At 39.5% G+C, this 21,371-nt stretch overlaps 1 protein-coding gene across 3 annotated transcripts in view; it reads right to left on the bottom strand.

Moving 5' to 3' along the window:
- The window catches only part of LOC150091694 (very long chain fatty acid elongase 7-like), a 111,435-nt gene that overhangs the window by 74,892 nt on the left and 15,172 nt on the right, over positions 1-21,371 (bottom strand). For all 3 annotated transcript variants that reach the window (XM_090376446.1, XM_090376450.1, XM_090376438.1), the window contains exons 3-7: positions 12,223-12,413; positions 11,716-11,805; positions 9,400-9,453; positions 5,387-5,492; positions 2,243-2,379 (exon numbers count right to left, since the gene is read on the bottom strand). In XM_090376446.1, coding sequence (XP_090232572.1) covers positions 2,243-2,379; positions 5,387-5,492; positions 9,400-9,453; positions 11,716-11,805; positions 12,223-12,413 — 578 coding nt within the window. The remainder of the gene's footprint in view (positions 1-2,242; positions 2,380-5,386; positions 5,493-9,399; positions 9,454-11,715; positions 11,806-12,222; positions 12,414-21,371) is intronic.

The following is a 21,371-nucleotide window of genomic DNA, read 5'->3' as shown; positions in this document are numbered from 1 at the left end:
AAACCCTAGTTTCCAGAGGGACATACCATGCAACTCTCACTTGAGAATGAATAACTGAGCCACGCAATGTAAAAAGTCCTCAAAAATTCCTTCCGTCACTGACGGGATTTGAAACCGGGTCTTATCCACCCGGTGAGGGGAGGACGGTGATTATACGAGTATGTACTTTGATACACGCGAGGGTCCACCCGAGTTAAAGAGAAAATTGTAACTCTTAAATGAATTATTGCGGTGTTCGCTCATAGAATCAGAATATGTTCCAGAAAGGTTCGTTAGACAGTACTCTCCTTTCAAACGTGCCTCCCGTGGTAGCACAGTTTCTAGGATCGCCGTCCTTCCCACACCGGGTGGAAAAAACCTAAATTTGAATAACGTCGATGATAAGAGGAATTTTTATGGGTCTTTTTCACAACGTGGCTGAGTTAATCGGTCTCAGGCGAGGGTAGCTTGGTTTTTTGTCTAGCAAAAAATCGACCTCACAACACACGCAAGTTACAGACAATGTACATGAAGCAAATGACCTTAGTCCTTGATGCTCCTAAAAACCCAATAACAACAATAACCTTTTAAACGTATTTAATTATGCGAAACAAAATTCTGACTTGCATATTTCAGATTTACCATACACTAATAAACCATAAAACCCATAAAAATTCCTCTTCCCATTGATGGGATTCGAACCCTCCTGACTTCAGAAAATTGGATGTGACTAATGTAAATATTTTTCAATAAAGATAGTCGGAGGGGGGGGGCGGTTTACCCGGAATTTATTTCAAACATGTTTGCAAAACGATGAGAAATGGGAAAAGCTAATGGTGTTTCAAGGGTAGGATGACATTTGGATGCCATGCGCGAAAAATGCCTTTGCGCTTGCTGAAGAATTCAATCTTTGCATGTTGCTAAAGATTTCAATCATTCCCAAGTCCTTTTGATACTGTGGAAGGACTCGAGGTACAGAGGTTACAAGGAATTCAAAACCGGCCATGTTGGCAAAAAATTCTGGATACGTCTTCTTGCCATCAGACCCCAGGGAGTCTGAATCAGGAGCTGGAGGCGACAACAGAAATAGGACAAAAGAAATAACTGCATACTGTCTATTAGAATGGTACAAGTGAGACCAAAGCTAGAGGATCAATAAAAATAGGTCCTGTGCAGCGATTACACTACTACTTCGTGTTTTTTCCAATATAATGAACTTGTTTGGGTATGGAGGGTGCCTGCAGAATTTTTACTATCTTAATGTTGTTCCACTTGTGCAGTTGGTAGAAGGAGACGTTATGGTTTTAGGTTGAAATGCTCAGTCCTACATTGCTGTTCTTCACAATTTCGTGAGCCTATTTTGTTACAATTTTATATAAGGGGCTTGTATACCTTCCAATCTGAAAACGTTCCGTGTCACAAGACAAGGAATGTGAACGTATGGTAGGAAAATAATAACATCACAATCTTGGAGGAGCCAGGACAAAGATGCAAAATAAACTCATTTGCATATATTTACCTTAAATTGGAATGCTGAATTAGGGCAAGGCCAATATTATGCACTCTTCGATGGAGCCATGCTGTGAAAAAAACCCCATAAAAATTCCTTTTCTCGTTGACTAGATTCGAACCTAAGCTGGCCAATGCTCCATTGATTTTTGAATAGATAGGAAGTTTATTTGTAATTAAAAGTCTTCTTTGATTTTTGATAGGGAATTTCACGCCATCAAATTTCTGTAAATGAAATATTTCACCTGCGTAGGTTTAGAGGTTTAGACTCTACCTAATACTAATAGAGTCTAATAACCAACGTTTCGCGGATGAAAAATCCAATTTTTCGGGGACTAAAAAACCCTTTCCTTCGACTGATTAAATGAGCCACGTGAAAAAATCCCAAAATTACACACGTCATTAACGGGAATCGAATTCGGGCTGTTTCTAACCGATGTGGGTCAAAACCTGCATAACATTTTGGAATCAGCATGCAGGAACCGCTATAACAAGTAAATTATTTAAGAAAATAAAACGATCACAGGCTTTGTCATTAATGAACGAAATTACAGAATTTAGGTTAATACATTTTAGATGAATACGGGCGCATAATTGTGTGCATTGAAAGACGTAGAAAATTCAGTGGGAGTACTCAACTGTTAGGGAGGGTATCTCTACAGGTTAAATGAAATAAAATCCACTGTTATGCCACGAGACTTTGTTTTAATTTCTTGTTGAAGTTTTAGAAAATCACTCTAAAGAAATCACTTACCATTTGCAGTATGGTGAGATATTTCTTCCACCAAAGATATTTCCTCATATGCGGTCCCAATAGCGCCAGTGCATAATACGCATACATGAACGTATGCACAAATGAGTTGAGAACTGCACCTATTAAGGAACTACCACCTATAGAAAATGACTTAAAGTATATATCGTTGGTTTTTTCTTCAAACTTCATGAAGTAATGCTATATCCTAAATGAAAGTTGACAAATATCAATGACTGATTATTACTATAAAAGCCCAATTCAATTTATTGCCAAAAACAGAATACAGTACAGTTCCTTATGGTAATATTTTATGAAGAATATATAGAGTACAAAAGAGAAGTCTATTTACAAAATAGCATCCTAGTAAAAGACATTCCAATTATAATTTATTCAATACAGTAATGTTTTTAATGCAGTGATCCAGCAATAAGATAACTGAATGGCTAAATTACAGCACAGTGTATCGCCAATGTCTTAAAGGCAGTAAATGTAAATGGTCGCGCAATTCGTTATCGGTTTTGGTACAGTAAAGAAAATGGGGTCCAAATGGATCACGAAAGGTCTTCTTAACATTTTCATCCAATTTGGATGAAAATGTTAAGAAGGTATGAAAACGTTGAGATACCGAGCCATTTCTACAGGCCCTGTATCACTGAACTGTATCCATGGGATATTCAGAACAACATTCCGCCCTCTCGTAGACCAACCATCCAGCCTCTTGTAGACTGACCCTCCATTCTCTCTGAAAGTCTGTTAGTTAGACATAAGGAGCAATTTGTTTTCTCGGCAGAGTCCTAGAAATACAATGAATTTTGATTAAAATTCATTTATTTCTGATCTAGAATTTGTTCACGAAGAACTCCCAATATGGAACGGTCAATATGATTATTAATTAGCACAATTTTCGTGGATCTTATCGATATGGAGCTGATTATTAAACTGCTGTAAAAAAGTAATATAGAAATATACAGAGCTTGAAGGCCACTTTAGTATCAAATAAGGGTGTCGGGTCTGTGAACCTGTTTACTTCTGCAATGAGCTAAGAAAATGATCAAGAGAAGGTTTGACTTTTGTTGGTCTTGTGATCAACAAAAGAGTGATCATAGCGAAAATAATGGTGTCCATTATCCAAATAACAACAGTGAAGTTTTGTTGAGAATGTTTAACATTGACAACGTTTAATTTTATAAAATTTATTATTCCAATTAATTTCGGTAGATTAGTTACCTACACTACTTTATAAAGATTATTTATTGGGGGATAAAAGTTGGGGGATAAAAATAGTTGTTTAAATAACTGTCACATTAACCTGTATGAAAGATATATATTTTCGTATTTTAATATGTATTTTAAGAGGTGCATTCGAGTTACAAGGTCCACAAACTGAATTTTAAAAGAAATCATAGTACATTTTTTTGGTTGCTTCAAAAATCGTTGGAAGTTAGTTTAGAATGTTGTCCAAAGATGCCAGTATGATGCTACATGGCACATAGATTGCATCGCTTCAAAATAGGCAATACTGAAAATTGCAATCTTCAGTCATCAGGAACAACGTCTAATTATCTGGAATTTACATTTAAGCAGAAAATTCCTATTGAAATTGCTCTCAAAGGTAACATAGTTGGTGGTTTTGCCGACCTTCCCACACGAAGCGTAAAAGACCTGAGTTCCAATTCCGTCAATGACGTTAGGAATTTTTATGGGCCTTTTTCACAACGTGGTTAGGTTAGTCGGTCTTAGGCGAGGGTAACATTTTTTCTCCCGGTAATTCGGCTTTTTTGTCCAGCAAACAGCAAATCGACCTTAGAACTCCCACAATTACAGACATACCAAATACAGCGAATATGGCCAGAGTTTTTAATGTGCCGAAAACTGTACAACAACTAATCCTATTGAAATTTGTCGAGAAATGTCGGAGAAAGTTTGTGCGACAGCGTTAACGGTGTGAAAAATGTGCACAAAACCAGCTCATCGCCCTAGACAAGTCGTTTTGAGACCAACATCTACTGGATGTTGTTGAACTCTAAATGAAGTTGCAAAGGCCACAGGAATTTTTTTTTACCTCAGTACATTTGGTCATTCTGAGATCTGGGAAGAAGATTCTGAAATCACTCTGAGATCTTCTTCAAGAAGATCTCAGAATGAGAAAAGTGCAGCCAGGCTGATTCCACGTCATCCGTGTCAAGTTGTGCGAAACAATGGTCACTCGAGATACTTCATCGAGTTGCTGTTTCTTGTTCTCGATTGCAACGATGGATGAGAGATGGATTTCACTGTTCAATGCTGAAACGTAGGGTCAGTCGGCCCAACGTACGTACCTTTTGTTGCTGCAAATACGCGGCAAATGATGGTTACTATTTAATGTTTTGATGGAATAATCCATAAATATTGAGTTCTCGAGGGTGCTGTAATGACAGGAAACTCATATGAAGAGAGAGATGCTGGGAGAAGAATTTCTCCCAGACTTTCAAAAGAAACATTCATAAGAACTGAATCACATTTAATCCCATCAAGGCAATTCACTGCCCCATCGTTCTGCTATGGAGAATTTTTCCTACCAGACAAGCATAATGCTTTGTTATTTGTTATGCTCACATATCACTTATGTTTTATTTCTTTCATAGTTCAACTTAAAATTTGAACGCACCTCTTACACTGTTTATATTCTTGTTTTTCAGATATTTGTGTAACAGATAGCTGATCTCTTTCTTTGATTTTGAATTCAGTCAACGTTTGCGCTGTGGGTACCGTTGAACAACCAAACATTTAAAAGAAGGCACTATTGAGGGAGAGAAGATTGAAACGACGTTTAAGAAATGTAACTGACATTTTCGACGAGTGTTCTTCATGGAAAATTTGTGAATTTTCGACGAGTGTTCTTCATGGAAAATTTGTGAATGTGATGAGAAGATTAGATTATCAGTAAAAAAATTGGACTTAATTCTTCATTTTACGAAGGAGCATTTATCAGTTGTAAAGAACACTCTCAGAAGCTTTAATGATGGTTCGGAACAATAGGTTACATTTATTTGCTAACAAGAGCTTTCAGTAATAAATGAGATCGATCGCATTTCAGTTTATTGTATAAATTTTAATCAATCAAAAGCATTTGTCTGCATATTGTATATACAAAGAAAAGCTTACCTGAAGAATATTTACTGAGAATCCAACAGACCACGAAAGTACCTGAATGATGAATGACATGCAAACTGGAGATTTGCTTGAATTTCTTTTGGAGAACAAGAAATGTCTGTAAGAAAGAGAAAAGATATTTTGATTTCTGACTTTAGATCAGTAGAATTAACAACTTCAGAAGAACAAAAAAAAAAAAAGGAAATGATTTATGAAAAAACAAACTAACCGTAACTTTCTTTATCCAGTTATCGGTACTTAAAAGTCTATGTAAAGACAAATCATGAAGGAAAACTGAAGAAACCAGAAAGAAATACAATCTGAACGAACAGAAATAAGGAGAGTTTACTTAGAACAATGATAACCAAGGGGTTGAGGAACACACGATAAAATTTGCAGATACTTATGTGGACGTGAACACAACTAAACCCATTTATGCCTAACCTCCTTTATATAGACCCCCTAAACTATTCATAGAAAATGGAAACCTACTATGCTCACATGTTCCAGGAGTCTTTGGTGAAAATATACTCAGTGTTGTTTGTGACTTTTAAGTGATAGGTGTTTGTTGCCGCTTTTCAAATAAGCTAAATTTTTGAGTTTCGATTTTCACACATATCCTGTTCACACAGATAAGTGCTTCAGTATTTGTCAGTTCTCAAATTATCATTTTTAATGTTTATTTTAATCAAAAAGGATTAACTTTTAACCAGTACTGTTATAAGTTTTAAATTAACCAACTAAAATGTGCTTGAGTTTTATGCATTTACAAATCGGTGTCCTATATTTATGACGCAAGGCATAGAAAAATGTCTGATGGAAAGGATATTACAACCATATGATTGTTTCGGTTTACACATGGATTTTTATCCTGGATCTGGGGTCCTTGTGTGGTGGAAGCTTGGGTTGATCTATGCCCATATTCTGTACTTCTGGGTTGGTGTGCAGTGTAAGGGAGCATAGGTCACCCCAGGCTTCCACTACAGAAGAACTCCGGATCCAAGATAAAAACTTGGCACTAGTAGCATGGCCTGATGATAGTGCCGGTAAGATCCTGAACCAGCTTGAACACCAACCTTGATGCGCAGAGTATAGGAGCAAGGGTCAACCGGCTTCCACTACACAAGAACCCCAGATCCAGGATAGAAACTTGGCGCTATTCTATTGGCTAATGGAGTTAATTGCTCTCCTATAAATTAACTGCTGGCAGCACCTCTTACTTGTATAAACTCTTGGGTTTCTGGGAGCATCAGCAAGAAAATCGTTTTGGAAGATTTCATTCGTGGAAAACCAATTCGTTTTGGTTACTAGATTTGATGTGGTGGTACAACGCTTGGATATTTGATGTGATTTGAACCATATCAGAGAAGGAATTCCACAACTGAAGCAGGAAAAGAAATTCGTTTTGGATTAGGAGGAGATCTTGTCATATTTTCTGAAATTCTATTGAAACACAATCCAAAACCTTTTTATTTATGCTTTGACAATTTTTTACTAGTATAAAGCTAATGGCAAAGTTAAAAGAGATGTCAGTCAAAGCTATAGGAAAACCATTTGTGATAACAGGCTCGAAAATTGTCCAGTGGAAAAGAAAAATGATTAAAAAAAGGGATAGAGGCTCTTTTGACTTTAGATCAGATGCAAATGATGATGTATTGGTGTGTAGCTGGAATGATAATAATGTTGTGAGCCTTTGTTCGAATGCAGTGGGGGTTAAACCTTTTATTCAGGCTTAACGCTATTCAACAGCAGCTAAAAGCATGTACTTATACAACAGCCATACCTTGTAAAAGTTTACATTGAGCACATGGGAAGAGTAGACCGAATGGACCTAAATATATCAAAATACAGAACTGGTATTCGAGGAATAAAATGTATTCTAGCCTTATTACATATTTGATCGATGTAGCTATGAATAACGCTTGGCAGCTACATATAATATGTAAAGGCAAATGTGCAATGGATCTATTAGGTTGAACCTATTATAGTTAGATTTTATTTAGAGTGATATTGCAATACACCACACAAAGGCCAGCGAAGAAGACCACAGCAAAACTTGAATGAAATCCGATTTGACATGCATGCACATTGGACTGTTCCCCCCCAAAAAGCAAACATGATCAAATCAAGCATGCAAAATGCTTCAAGGCTTACCATATTTAGTAACACTAAAAAAAAATAATTTGTTTATGTAAGGTATTTTCCTAGCCTCCTATACAACACGAAGAGGAGGACACCTTGTATTTTTATTGTAAATCATATTTTGATTAATAAAACTGCATTTCTCATGTCATTAGGTTCTAATTGTCCTTGTTTCTCATATGAATTTAAAATTCATAGAAAATCCTGACATTAGGCATAAATGGGTTAATGATGTTTACAGTGGATAGGTCTATATGATGTAAATCTATCCTGATCCCGCAGAATATTCGTGGTCTGTTCTGGCTGCTGTTGGCTCTCTAGATGGCATCCAACCATGGCCCACACACACTTGATGGGGGAAGGAGAGATATCTGAGGACCTGGCTGACCAAGACAGTAAATCCACACCTAATGATGTCCGCATACACTTGTTGGGACAACGTAACAAACTCAATGATCCTATAGCCAACGCTGTATACTGCACGCACTGCTGGTGTTATGATGCGAGGAGCAATCAGTTTTTATAGACGATTGTCGTTGGTGTTCCTCAGCGGCAGTCTGACTGCTCCTCGCTATGTCGCCTAGATTCTGGAACCTCTCGCTCTTCCCTTTATTATAGGGTGCTTTATGCGATTTTTCAGCAAGACAATATTCGAAAACATACCGCAGAGGTTTCCTCTGAATGCCTTCCTGTACAAATTGTGGCCATGATCTTCTTAGTAGAGGGACGAGTCTCTATTTTCGGATGGTGATGACCCATAGAGTTCTCACTGCATGCACTCTTGTTGTATTTCTGGATCCCAGTGACGAATCCATCTTTCATAACTGGAATCCAATGACCAATACATGTTTCATATCTGGAATGCAGTGATAAAACATGGATTCTTCGCTTGTTATAGTTCTTTAAGGAACCCTTGAGAATCTTCATCATGCATGGGTAAATTTTCTTCACTAATTTGAACTGTGCACTGTTTCTGAAGAGTCAATATTCTTGGTGTCCAGCGAGAACTGACTTTTAACATGGCCAATTGTTCTTGGATGGTCACTATCAGTCCCGTAGAAGTATTGCGTTTTATATACTTTAAGACGTCTATCTTGCATAACCATAATTTTTTTGCACATTTCTCACGTTCTGGATCACTTCCTTTGGTCATTTTGAGTAGGATTCATCTTCTATGGATTCTTGGCTCAATGCAAACGGCTTAGACCAAAGTTTCACCTGATATTCACAGGAGGCAGCATCACGATAGAGCTTTCATGCGTTCATGAATAACCTTTTGTCCACTCTGCTCTTCATTTAACATTTAATTGCCTGATAATCCAATTTCCTAGCATCCTTGTTTTCCTGTGGATAGCTACTTTAAGCTTCTTGTGACGTTTCATACTTCATTGTATTAAGATAGACCTGGTCAAATAAGATTGTAAATTTTTGAAAGTACGACGAAAATTGTGTTTTTTATATGTCAGGTATATTTACATGTCTGGTATACAAAACATTCTAGTTTAAAGATTGTGTTTCGAAGGAGTAACATCGTCAGATCATATACTGTTTATATCTCTGAAAAGTAGAAAATTACTGTGAGCTAAAAATTGACTGTCAGGTGTAATGTTGTGAAACCATAAATATATTTATGACAAAAATACATTTATAATCTATAGAGAGTTGAGATGATTAGCTGAATTATCTTAACTGATTAAAACGAAATGTAGTAATTTATCTTAATGTCCACATTATCGTAGTCAACTTTTTTTTCGAAACATTTGTACAGGTTTATCATATTAAAGCAGATTAATATTTTAAAAAAATCAACTATGCTACAATTGAGATTAACATCAGAATCCAGAATTGTGAAATTTGAATTCATACTGCATAATAATACTTACTGTATCAGCAAATTCAATAAATTTTGACAGAAAGTAGAGCCAAAGTGCTGCTCCCTGAAATAAAAATTCGAATCTTGCGTAAGTGTAAAATTTTATGCAAATATTATTTAGTATAATGAAGAATTAAAAAAAAATACATAAATTGCAGTCTATGGCATTATCAGATAGTACAGTCTCGAAAGCACCCTGGGAACACAATCCGTTTGAAAAGCAATCCCTTTGTCACTGGCACAACTCAACTCTGTGGTCAGTTTGTCCAGATGAGAGTAAACAAAGCAGTGGCACGTGCCAGGGAAGGAGTTGCCATTTGCGAACAGGTGAAAAAGGGGTTACTAAGGGCAAGACAATGGGACAGTCAGATCAGAAAATTAAGAAACGTTTTGATCTAAGTCGAAGCAGGATGGAAACAGCAACACGTTGGGACAGTCTGGCGTTTTCGTCAAGAAAACAGAGCCACTGTGGCGGATTTTAGATAAGTCGGCGACATTTAGCAAGGAAAGTGTAAACCCGAAAATAGGTAAATTTGGAGGCGATGGGAAGATATGAAAGATTTTCATATGGGGATGCGAAGTAAACAAGAAAATTACAAGAGGGAGGTTTGGTTTGTTCATGAGGGACATGGTTATGGTAAGTTTTTTAAGAAATAGGAAGGAGTGAAAAAATTAAGTATTGTATTGGATTGGTTGAGAGTCCTGTGTGAAGAGTTACACACTTGAGAGTTTTTGGAGTGGGTCGCTAGTGCGGGTTGGACTTGGAGTTAGGTTGTTAGAATTGTAGGAGATACAGTTTGGAGAGAGAGTTCGGAATTTGTGGAAGTGAAATGAAGAAGAAAAAATGAGTGAAGCGGAGAGGAGGCAAATACATGGAGAGTTTCTAGATTTGCAGTTTTATAGTTGAAGTTCGGGTTTGGAAACAGTAAGATATGAGAGAAAAAAAGACAAAAGAAAAAAAAAAAAGAACGAGAAAAGTATGAAAAGAACGTGGAGAGTTAGTTTTTTAGGAATTTCAGGCGAGTGGGAACATATATTCTGAAGTATAAAATAAAGGCAAAGTTGGCCATCAGTCTGGTGATCAGCGTGTCTAGCAACTAAATAATTGTATGCTGTATTTCTGAAGTATATTATGTAGGAAGCGATACTTGCGTCTAGATCTGGTCCAGTCGAGAATAAGCCAGGTATGCAGATATCTGAGTTGAGAAATCTTCAGTGTCTGTATATTAACCCACATGTATTTTGTAAATGTTCCCTTCGAATTTGAGATACCCTAGTTCCAAGGCCGTTTGTAATAATTCAGTAATTGCTATACTAGACAGTATCCTATTAGTTTGTGGAATTTTACATCCCCTCCCCCATATTTTAGATCTTACTATATTTATTTCTGTCCTCAGTGTAATTTCCATGAACATATCGTGCACAGCCATACTAGCTGTGACAGAGCTGTATTTTAGGTGATTCTTTCCGAGTGGATTAAAATTTAAATTAACCATTTGCCGATCATCTTCTGAACTATATTTACTGCTAATGATGGACCCAACTGGACAGGACTTCATCGTTGATGGGTTTGATAAAATTTTATGTCCTTTTATTAATTTTCCATTTGGGTAATATTTATTTTTTAGCCTTTCCTGTTTTGCTTCCTCTGTTCGCTGTGAGATTTTTCCCTGCACAATCAGAACATAAAGAGCAGAACTGAAAAATGATAAATAAGTATAATTTTGTGGACCCAGGCAGCCGGCATGTTTAAAACAAATCGAAATATGCAAAATAGCATTTGAACATCCATTTGCAGATGAGCGGTTAATGACCGAAATACAAATCTTTCTGGAAATTATTAATATGCAAATTACCTTAGGGACATCTACTGAAATTTTGTTGGATGACGGTTAATGATTGAAATACGAAACGTTTTGGAGTTCACAAGCGCTGGTGTCTCTGCTTGTTTCCCAGTTCCTATAGTAGATAGACAGATAATTTCTAAATTATCCATCCGATAAATACAATCCCGATAAACTATGAACAACCATTTAGAGCATGAACCAATGCCAGCATGATCTAGATGCAGCTTTTAATGATTTTTTTCTCTCTTCTTACAATCCCCCGGAAATAAAGACATTAATTTATTAATTTTAATTCTTATTGAACTTTAAAAAATACATGCATCGCTTGTTACTGAAATTGCTTCATCTAGAAAGAATGAACTGATTTGCATGCATTTCTGGGATGTCTGTGGATATGAATTCATAGTCATTATGAACAGTAATGCCACGTATCTCTCGATACAACTTTAAAGTTTAGTAAAATTCTGTGGATTACTTACCCTTCCTGCTACTGGACTAAATATCACGCCTCCTGGTGGAATACAGAAAAAGGAATGGATCTTTGTGTATTCCCTTAAAATATATATACACTATAGAAAGATAAAAAAAAAAAAGCGTTACAACTTAATAACTATTGCAGTTATTCATAATCGTCTTACAGTAAAAAATAAACAGTTTTTAAGCGGTTTATCATTATTTATTATATGTTATTATTTCTAGTTTAATAATTATTTTGTAGTTTTTGTTTATTACTATTTTATTTCTATCTTATCTTTCTTTGTTGTTGTAGGATATTTAGGTTTAATCATACAGATTATCAGCGCTTAAATAAGGGTTTTTACTCTTCTCTAGAAAATTCATTGATACCTAATACGCTTGGTTACTTTGGCGCTTAAAACGAAATTATAAAAATCTAATGATTCAAGTTAAACATGCTTGCATGCGTAATTTAACCATTTTATGAATAAAATATTTATTGTGATCTTATTTACAAACTTTATACTCACAATGAAGAAGGTACCCGTGCTTGAAAGAGACATGAAGACATTATAGAACAACATTGCACCCTTCAGCTCAAATGGTTTCTGGTTTTTCATCAGGATCGGACCAATCACTGTGACAAACAGTACATAAATGGCTCCAATTAAAAATATTATTTCTGGGTCCCTCATTAGTGGCCATTCTTCCATTTCTTTAGCTAGATAGAGAAAGAGAGAGTTGCAACGATCTTAAAAAGATAATTCTACAATACTGAGAGTGAATAAAATAATACAGAAGAAAGCTATTTCAATATCTTCAGTGTGCTGATTCAGTTCATAATGGTTTGATCACGATTCTGGTAGATTCAATCTTTATCGTCCTAGGGGAAGCAGAGCGTAAAGCCCTCGTGAGTAGCTCAGTTACTGGATTCGATCTCAGGAAACGACCTGAGATCGAATCCAGTCAGTGACGCGAGAAATTTTTGTGCATTTTTTAATATACTGTATACTGCACAATATTGCCTAGGTCCGCGATGCGCCCAAAACCTTACAACAACCAACCATCATACGTAAAACCTTTAATGGCTAACTTTGCAGTTGAGATCATTCATACCATTTACTGGAAGTTTGTCATGTGTGAAACGTTTATTGGTCACAGGATTTATTTCATGCTCGAGGCTTAACAGTACCACGTTGACGATAAAAAGTTTTATGTATGCAGAATTTCCAGAAGATTTATGATGATTAATTGCTCTCCTGACTTCATTCTGTAGAGTCATTGTCTTCTTCATTCTTCAGTCATTGCCTACATTTAGCCATTTATAGACAATAATTAGAATTGGTTCGCGCCTTTCCAGGGAGTTATCTAACTGACTTTATTATGATCCCCTGTTTGTTGCCTTAGTGGTATTCCACTTTATTATTTATGATCAACCTGTCTACATTACTTTCTATGTTTCTTTTCAAGTAAGTCGATCCAGCAGCAGATTGAAATTGAAGGATCGCCTTTATATTGGCTTCATATAGAATTTGTGTTTGTTATAAAGAATCAGATTCTCCAGCTTCCTCAAGATTTAGCTATAATTTGCAAATTTTGCAGCCAAATTAAACATTTCAGAAAATTATCAGTCTTGCAGACAAGCCAAGCTCATCTGGCGATTCTTTCCTTTGCACACGATGCAAGGGGTGTACCGATCTCAAATTAAAACTTGGTGCATTAGGAGAAGATTTTGAGCTACTGAAGAAGCATGTGCTTTCTCTATAAACAAATGTTACTGGGAGCTCATCAGGGACTGAAGAACTCGTTATCTGCTACGTGATGCACCCCCGATTCAGTACCCAGAAGAGAATAGTCAATTGCTCACTGCTCTGGTAGAAGGAGATTTAGTTGTATTAGGAGACTCTATTGTTAGCGGAACGGTAATTACAGACAAGTTAGTCTGATTTCAGTGGTAGGAAAAATCTTACAGGCAATGCCTGCATTAAGAATGCAATCCAGGTGCATTTAGATGGAAATGGCCCTGGCCCTGAAAGACATACAGCATGGTTTTCTTAAGAGAAAATCATGATTAACTAACATGGCAATCAAATGTGGCACAATTACCCATGAATTACATTTAGGGAACGATTTAGACATTGTTTATTTGGATTTTAGCAAATCATTTGACTCAGTCCCTCATGAGAGGTTACTGTATAAGCTGGATCTCGTTGGAATTACTGGAAAGACTGTATGATGGATTGCTGGGTACGATGGATTGCAGGGCAGAAGGCAGAGGTTTGTGATTAATGGATATTCTTCAGATTGGTGCAATATCAGGAGCGGGTTCTTGGGCCACAGTTGTTTCTGATTTCCATAAACACCATCGACGAAGGGATTAAGGGCATGATGTTAAAATTTGAACACCATGTACAGATTTGGACGGTCATTAAAGATCACAATTTTGAATAGTCTTCAAGAATGGTAAGAAAAGTGGCAGGTTTGTTTTTATGAAGCGAAATGCAAGGTGTTAACCGTGGATAATGGCAACTCTAAAATAACTTATACACTTCCTGGGGTTCAATTAAAAACGATCGAGAAAGAAGTAATCTGGGAGTTACGATACGGGCAGATATGAAGTTTTCTGAGCAGCTTAAAGTGGGGACTAGGAAATCCCGTGGCATCCTGTTGGTGATTTATCTAACAATATTCAATAGAGATAGGGACATCATAATCCCGCTATACAAGGCAATTATAAGACTGCATTTGGAACAGTGTGTCCAGGAATAGAGATCTGATCTGAAAAAAGACATTGAGCTTCTTGAAGGGGTCCAAAAATGGCAACTTGTATGGTCAAATTATCAAAAGGGAAATCGTACGAGGAAAGATTTCGGTTATGTGAGTCGCAGAGCTTGGTAACCAGATAAATAATTTAGGTTTATAAAGCTCTGAGGTTATTAAAATGAATGAAAGCTGAATTTTCACTATTATAAAGAATTCCATAAGCTAAAGGTTATAAATTAAAATTACAGAGGAGTTTTAAACCAAATTTTACAAAGTTTGCTTTTAGCCAGCGAATCGTTTATCACTGGAACAAGTTGCCTCCGTGAGTAGTTTAGGCTGACAGTTTGAATGAATTCAAAAATGAACTGGATAGGTACCTACTTGAGAAGTTCGCATGGGTGGCACAGTAGTATCGTCTCCGTCCTCCCGTGGAAAATGCCCGGGTTCAAATTGTGCGAGTCGGAGTCTATAGTCCAAAAATGGCAGAGAGAAATCAAATCTATATATGTCTGCCACTGCACCATGTTGTCATCAACCTGGCTACTCTATGGAATACGTTTACTAGGAACACACCAGAGTCCTTCAACATATTCAGAACAGAATCAGGAAATCTCTCTCACGAGAATATATGAACAACCCAGATCCCAAGATAACAGATAGGGCGTACTAACATTTTGTCTCTCATGTTCCTTTGCGAGTGATTGTGCATAGTCGTGACATTATGTAAGCATGGACTACGAACCTCGAATGTTTCGTAAAAAAGCTCCTAAAAATGAATTAAATTCGCGTCACACACGGACCCATTTACACTTTCACAATTATTCACACAGAATACACGATAGAAGAAACGGAAGGATAATGAAGAATAAAGGTGTGAATTAGTTAGATCCCATACTGAGGACCAGCCCAGTATCCGCAACATAACATTTAACAAGAAACGGATGCGAAAAGTTAGGTGTCAAGAGACACACACACTTAACACACAGAGAGGGAAAAAATCCTCTCTAGCAATCTTAGAACCATCACAATCACAGGCTCACACTCAGAAACACATTGTACCACACTACACCACACAACCATGTCTGCTACCAGCAGAATGATCCTGACGGGACAAGAACCCAGGCTATCAACAAATTGAGATTCCCTTGTTGAGGAAAAGTTGATCCTCAGCGGGATGATCCTCATGAAATCACTTTGAGGAGGAGTGAATCTTATGATGGGTGGTTGTCAGTTATCAGCAGAGAGGTTCGCCAGGATGGAACCAGGCCAGCAGGGAAAACGAAAGTTCCTGATGGGAAAGGAGACAGTTCCTGTCCTGTCCATTAGAGCATTGTTTCCAGTAGTGAGAATATCAGATGTAATGGAAGGTTTAATGGAATCTGTAATGGAAGAGGCCGTTGAGGTGAGTCGATTATTGTGTATTTTGCCTGGGTTGGGCTGTCTTGCTGAACGAGCTTCAAACAGCAGTCTTTTTCTGTAAACAAAGTTTAAACAAAATTGGCAAAGAAGTGGAAAGCAACATTCGTCTTAATAAATTAATGTGCTGGTTGAAGAGTTGGGTGATCTGGATCAGTGGCCAAAAATAATAAAATAAAAAAAAATAAATTGTCATGTTATGGAGACTCAAAAACTAATTCATCCGCCCATGTGCATAAATTACATGTGTTCGCTGTGCCATTTTCCTGTTGAATAAAAATCCAGAGTTTCCGGGAGAAAACCTTGCTGACCACACCTCAGATCGACTAACTCAGTCACGGAGTAAATAAAGTCTATAGAAGTTCCTCGCGTCATTGGCGAGATTCGAAACTGGGTCTTTTCCATCTGGTCTGGGGAGGACACTGATTATAACCACTATGTAACAACGCGAACTTACACTGAGTGATCACTGAATTATGACTATGACGATCTACCTAATACTTTGCAGGTCTTCCTTTTGTCCTCAATACAGCAGCTATCCAACGTGTCATTGATTCAACAAGAATGCGGTCAGCAATGCAGGTATGGAGGTGATGTGTATCCAGACGCCTGATATGCCTTTCCATAGTGTCCCACAAGTGCTCTATGGGACTGATATTGGAGGAGTTCGAGGCCAATCGATATGCTGGAAGTCAGAACTGTGTTCCTCAAACCATTCCTGCACAACAAGTACCCGATGGCTCGGGCACTTGTTGCATTGTTATCATGGAAGACACCATCGTCATTCCTGAAAAAATGTAACATAGCGGGGTGTACACAGTGAGCAAGCAGCTGACGATAGCGGAGACCACTGATACATTGTTCCACTTGCACCAGGGGTTCAAACATGGCCCACACCATACAACAGCCTGCACTTTTGATACTATGCATGAAGGATCAAGAGCCTCATGTTGTTCACGCCAAATCCGTACACGACCATCCACGGTGTGGAGTAAATAGTGACTCATCCGACCAGCACACCTTCTTCCAGTCTTCTAACGTCCAACTTGCATGCTCTTTGCACCAGGCGAGTCTTTTACGCCGATGAACCTTGGTTAGCAGAGGATGCCGTAGGGGTTATCTGCTGGTATAGCCCATACGTGCGAGCGTGCGACGCATGGTCATGCTAGATATTGTTCCGCGTTGTCCCATGTTGCATTGGGTAGTCAACTCTTCAACAGCGTTGCGCCTATACGAACGTTGGAATCGGCGCTCATCTCTAAAATCAACCTTTCGTTGACCTTTGCAGTTTTTCCGTCCAGTCGTTGTTTTACCATTTTGACGCCAGTACTGGTACACTTTAGCTACGGCGGCTCTCGAACACCCCACCAGTTCAGCAGTTTGGGAAATCGAGGCACCAGCTCGTCGAGCACGTAGGTCGACTAACTCCGCACTCCCGTATCTCAGGACTCCCGTACCTCAGGAGGGTCCCCGAAGGTGCGCGTACCGTGGTGAACATGTGCTCGAAGGTGCTCCTGAAATTTATCAGTTTTAAACGGTTTTATAAAGCTATTCAATGGTGATTTTTCGTCTACCAGGGACTAAACTCACAGAGGATCTCTAGATCTGGACACGCTGCATCAGGTCGTCAGATTCAAGGTAATTTTTGTAATTTTGATAATTTTTATTGTTGTTTCCACGTGACAAAGAAAGTCACTCTCGCCAGTTTCAGTTGCGGACAAGGTCAGCGAAATCCCCCCGTTGAATGTCTCCTGCTCCTTAATGATAGCCGCCCCAGGGCACACTTTCGAAGTGACCTTCTGTAAGTTCACTCAGTTTAACATCCTCTTGTGACAAGGAAGTCGTCGAGGACACATTCGCAGTGTGCCGTGATACTGGATGTAAACGGCTGATTTTGCCCCCACGGTTTCGGAAGAAATTAGAATTGTGCCAACACAGACTTGAAATGGTGTTGTGTTATTCCCCCTCCGTGTGCGTCTAATAACTTTTTAAATGCTACCAGCATCTTCGCCATCCCCAAACACCCCATAAGAAAGTGATCCCACTCTTCTAGAAGCATTTTAGCGCCAGGCCGTTTCCCACCCCCTAGAGCTGTGGGTGATAGCCCAAAAACTTTGCCAGCCTGCTACGAGGTGAATTTCCAACACACCAATTTGTGCGACACGACATTTTTCATCAATTTTCACCATCTATCAGAACTAATATCCATCCCATTATCCGCGATAATCTGACATGGAATGCGAATTGCTGGAAGAAACGCAGGAAAGACCTACTAAACAGCCCGAAGTGTCTCATCCCGACACAGACAATGATCAAATGTTGCAGCCTGAGGATACAAGGTCGACGCCCATGGGAAAGAAAAGAAACCGGAAAAGAACAATCCCAAATACAGACAGGGAGACAAGGAGCCAGAGTGACACACACAAGAGGGAACTGTCTCCCAACAAGAAAAACCCGAAGAGACCAAACCCAAAGACCCCCTCTGGACCCTGCACTCCCGGAGGGACCGCCTATGGACCAAGCCCGAATACTTAAGACAGCCTTGGAGGATCTATTTAAAGAACAAAGCAGCAGAGTGTCAGCTGGCCTTAGAGGCCAAATTGTCACACTTTGGAATAAGATGGAGTCTATTCTCTACAAAACTTATCTGGAGTCCGAAAGGTCCGCTGCCAAAGTCGAAGTTTACATGAAAGGAGGAGCAAAAATCATGCAACAGCGCGCTCCCTCTTATGCTGATGCGCTGAGGACACCCGCACAGAGCGGCCATACCGCCACACAGGCAACCCAGCAAAAGACAAAAGTCACCACCCAAAGACCCAACCTCGTGGTGCTCAGGACAAACTCTCTGAAGATTTAAAATCCACTAAAATAAAAGCAGTAAGAAAGACTAGGAATCCAGGTGTGATTATCGAAACTGAGACCACAGAAGAGATAAAGCAAATACTTGAAAATCCCAAAATTGCAACTCTGGGTCTTAAAGCCGAACCCCCAAAAAGAAAAGGACCCTCGATCGTAATTTACGATATAGACAAGAACACCAAACCTGATGCGATCACTAGAGAAATATATGAAAGAAACCTACGAGACCACATCCCCAACCAAGATCGGATCGACCATGTGGTGCCTAAATACACCACCAGAACCCAATCCGCAACCACTGTCAACTGGGTCGTGGAACTTAGCCCGGCGGCCTGGCAGGTACTCACAAACCAGACCAGAATATACATAAACTGGGGCAGCCACCGCTTTCGCGAACACGTGGCTGTCACCAAGTGTTACAAATGTTGCAAATTCGGCCACACCTCGCATACCTGTGCCCATGCTGCGCCGACATGTGGCCACTGCGCTAGCAAAGGCCACAACTTCAGCAACTGCCCTAACAAAAGCGCAGACCCAGTCTGCGCTAACTGCAGAAACCTAAAGCTAGATGCCTCCCACTCTCTTAGAGATGTCAACTGTCCTGTATATCAAAAGTACAAAAGCCTAAACCAAGCAAGAACCGATTATGGCAGCACACCATAAAAAATTTAATACCAGCATAGTGAAATTTTTCCAAATCAATGCACAGAGGGCTAGGGCAGTGGTTGACCAGATTAGGCTAAATGCAGAAAACGAAAATACAGATATCATTATACTTCAAGTACAACTGTACACGGTCGTTAAGCAAGTAAGGGGTTATCCCCTGCACTACAAAGTCATACAAGCCGAAGATGAAACCCCTTGGGCCGCAATAGTGATTAGAAACCCAGATCTCACAGCCACCAGAATTACACATCTCTGAACAGCCTGGGCAGCCTGTGTCCATGTTATTTCAGCACTGGGTGCATTCTATGTGATTGCACTCTATTGACGACCCGGCGAAGACATAACTTTTGCCACTAGATACCTGGAAAATGTAACCAGCATCCTCCGTGATCAAAAAATAATAATAGGAGCCGACGTGAACTGTCGATCGCAGGCTTGGTACAGCCATACTCCGGATAGACAGGGAACGAGGAATGGGCAGCGCTTGGAAGAATTCCTTGCAACATCAACCATCACTGTACTAAACAAGCCAAACCACCTATACCAACCTACTGTAACGTCAGGTGGGAAGCGACAATAGACGTCTCACTAGCAACTAGAAACATCGCAGGCAACATAACCGATTGGCAGGTGCAGGACGCCTGGACAACTCCGATCACAGGGCCCTGACCTTCCAACTAAACAGAGACCACCAGAGACCCCACCTAGCAACAAGAATGCTCCACAGATATGCACTCCACACTGCTGATTGGAATGCATTCAGAGACACTCTAGCTATGGAAAAAAATGCCAAACAATCTGAAATAGACTCGCCACTAGACCCGGACCTACTGCAAAAAACTGTCACTGCAGTTATTACCAAAGCGGCAAATGCTGCAATCAAAAGAAAAAACCCCACCCCAGGTTCAGTTCCATGGTGGAATTCTCAGCTTCAGAGCCTTCGAAAGGATGTCCAAAATAAAAGGAAGGCCTTCCAGAGGGCCAGACGCTCATGGCATGCCCCAGAGGTAAATGCGCTACGCGAAATTTACAAAGAGGCAAGGAACCTATACACCTCACTTATCTGCCATAGTAAACAGCAATCTTGGGAGAATTTTGTCACAACTACAGGGAATCTGATCCCTGGGGGGTGGTCTACAAGGTGACCACAAACAAACTCCCCAGAGGGGAGGTGTTGGCAGCTACCAGGACTTCACAAGGCAGAGTCACAAACTCATGAGAGGCCTCTGTTAACAACATCCTTGACGTAACCTTTCACCCAAATGCTGACCCGCAAACACCAGAACAATTCCAGTTGTGCCAGGAGAACAACCAATACCAAACGGATGAAAAGGAACGAGCTTTTGCTCTGGAAGAACTCCAAGCAGCCGCATACCGTATCAAAGGGAAAAAATGCCCGGGTCCGGATCTCCTGGAGCCGGATATCGTGTTGAAGGTTGTTGAGATAGCCCCAGACATACTCCTAAACCTTTACAATCTATGCCTCAGGACTGGAACTTTCCCCAAAGAGTGGAAGAGGGCCAACATAAAAATAATTATCAAAAATGCTAACAAGCCGCCGGAACTACCAAACTGCCACAGACCAATAGCCCTGCTCTCTGTTTGTAGCAAACTCCTTGAGAGACTCCTCCTGACTAGAATACAAAACCACTACCTGCAAGCAAACCTGGCATCACCAAAACAGTATGGGTTCCGTCAGGGGCTGTCAACGGTGGATGCCCTGAGAAATCTCTTGGTGCAAGCAGCAGCCACTGATTAAAAGTACTTCCTAGCTATCTCTGTTGACTTTGCCGGGGCATTTGACACCCTCTGGTGGCCAAGCGTCCTGGCCCGGCTCCGGAAGACAAGCATGCCAGAAAATTTATATAACGTAATAAACAGCTACCTGTCTGACAGACGTATCACGATAAACACCCCATATAGAACACTTACAAGGCAAATACACAGAGGCTGCCCACAGGGCTCTGTACTGGGA

The sequence above is a fragment of the Mastigoproctus giganteus genome, chromosome 1, assembly GCF_048544385.1.
Source record: "Mastigoproctus giganteus isolate SK-2022 chromosome 1, ASM4854438v1, whole genome shotgun sequence".
Classification (NCBI taxonomy): domain Eukaryota; kingdom Metazoa; phylum Arthropoda; class Arachnida; order Uropygi; family Thelyphonidae; genus Mastigoproctus; species Mastigoproctus giganteus.
Note: the sequence above shows the minus strand (reverse complement) of the source record. Positions and strands in the feature narration are given on the sequence as shown.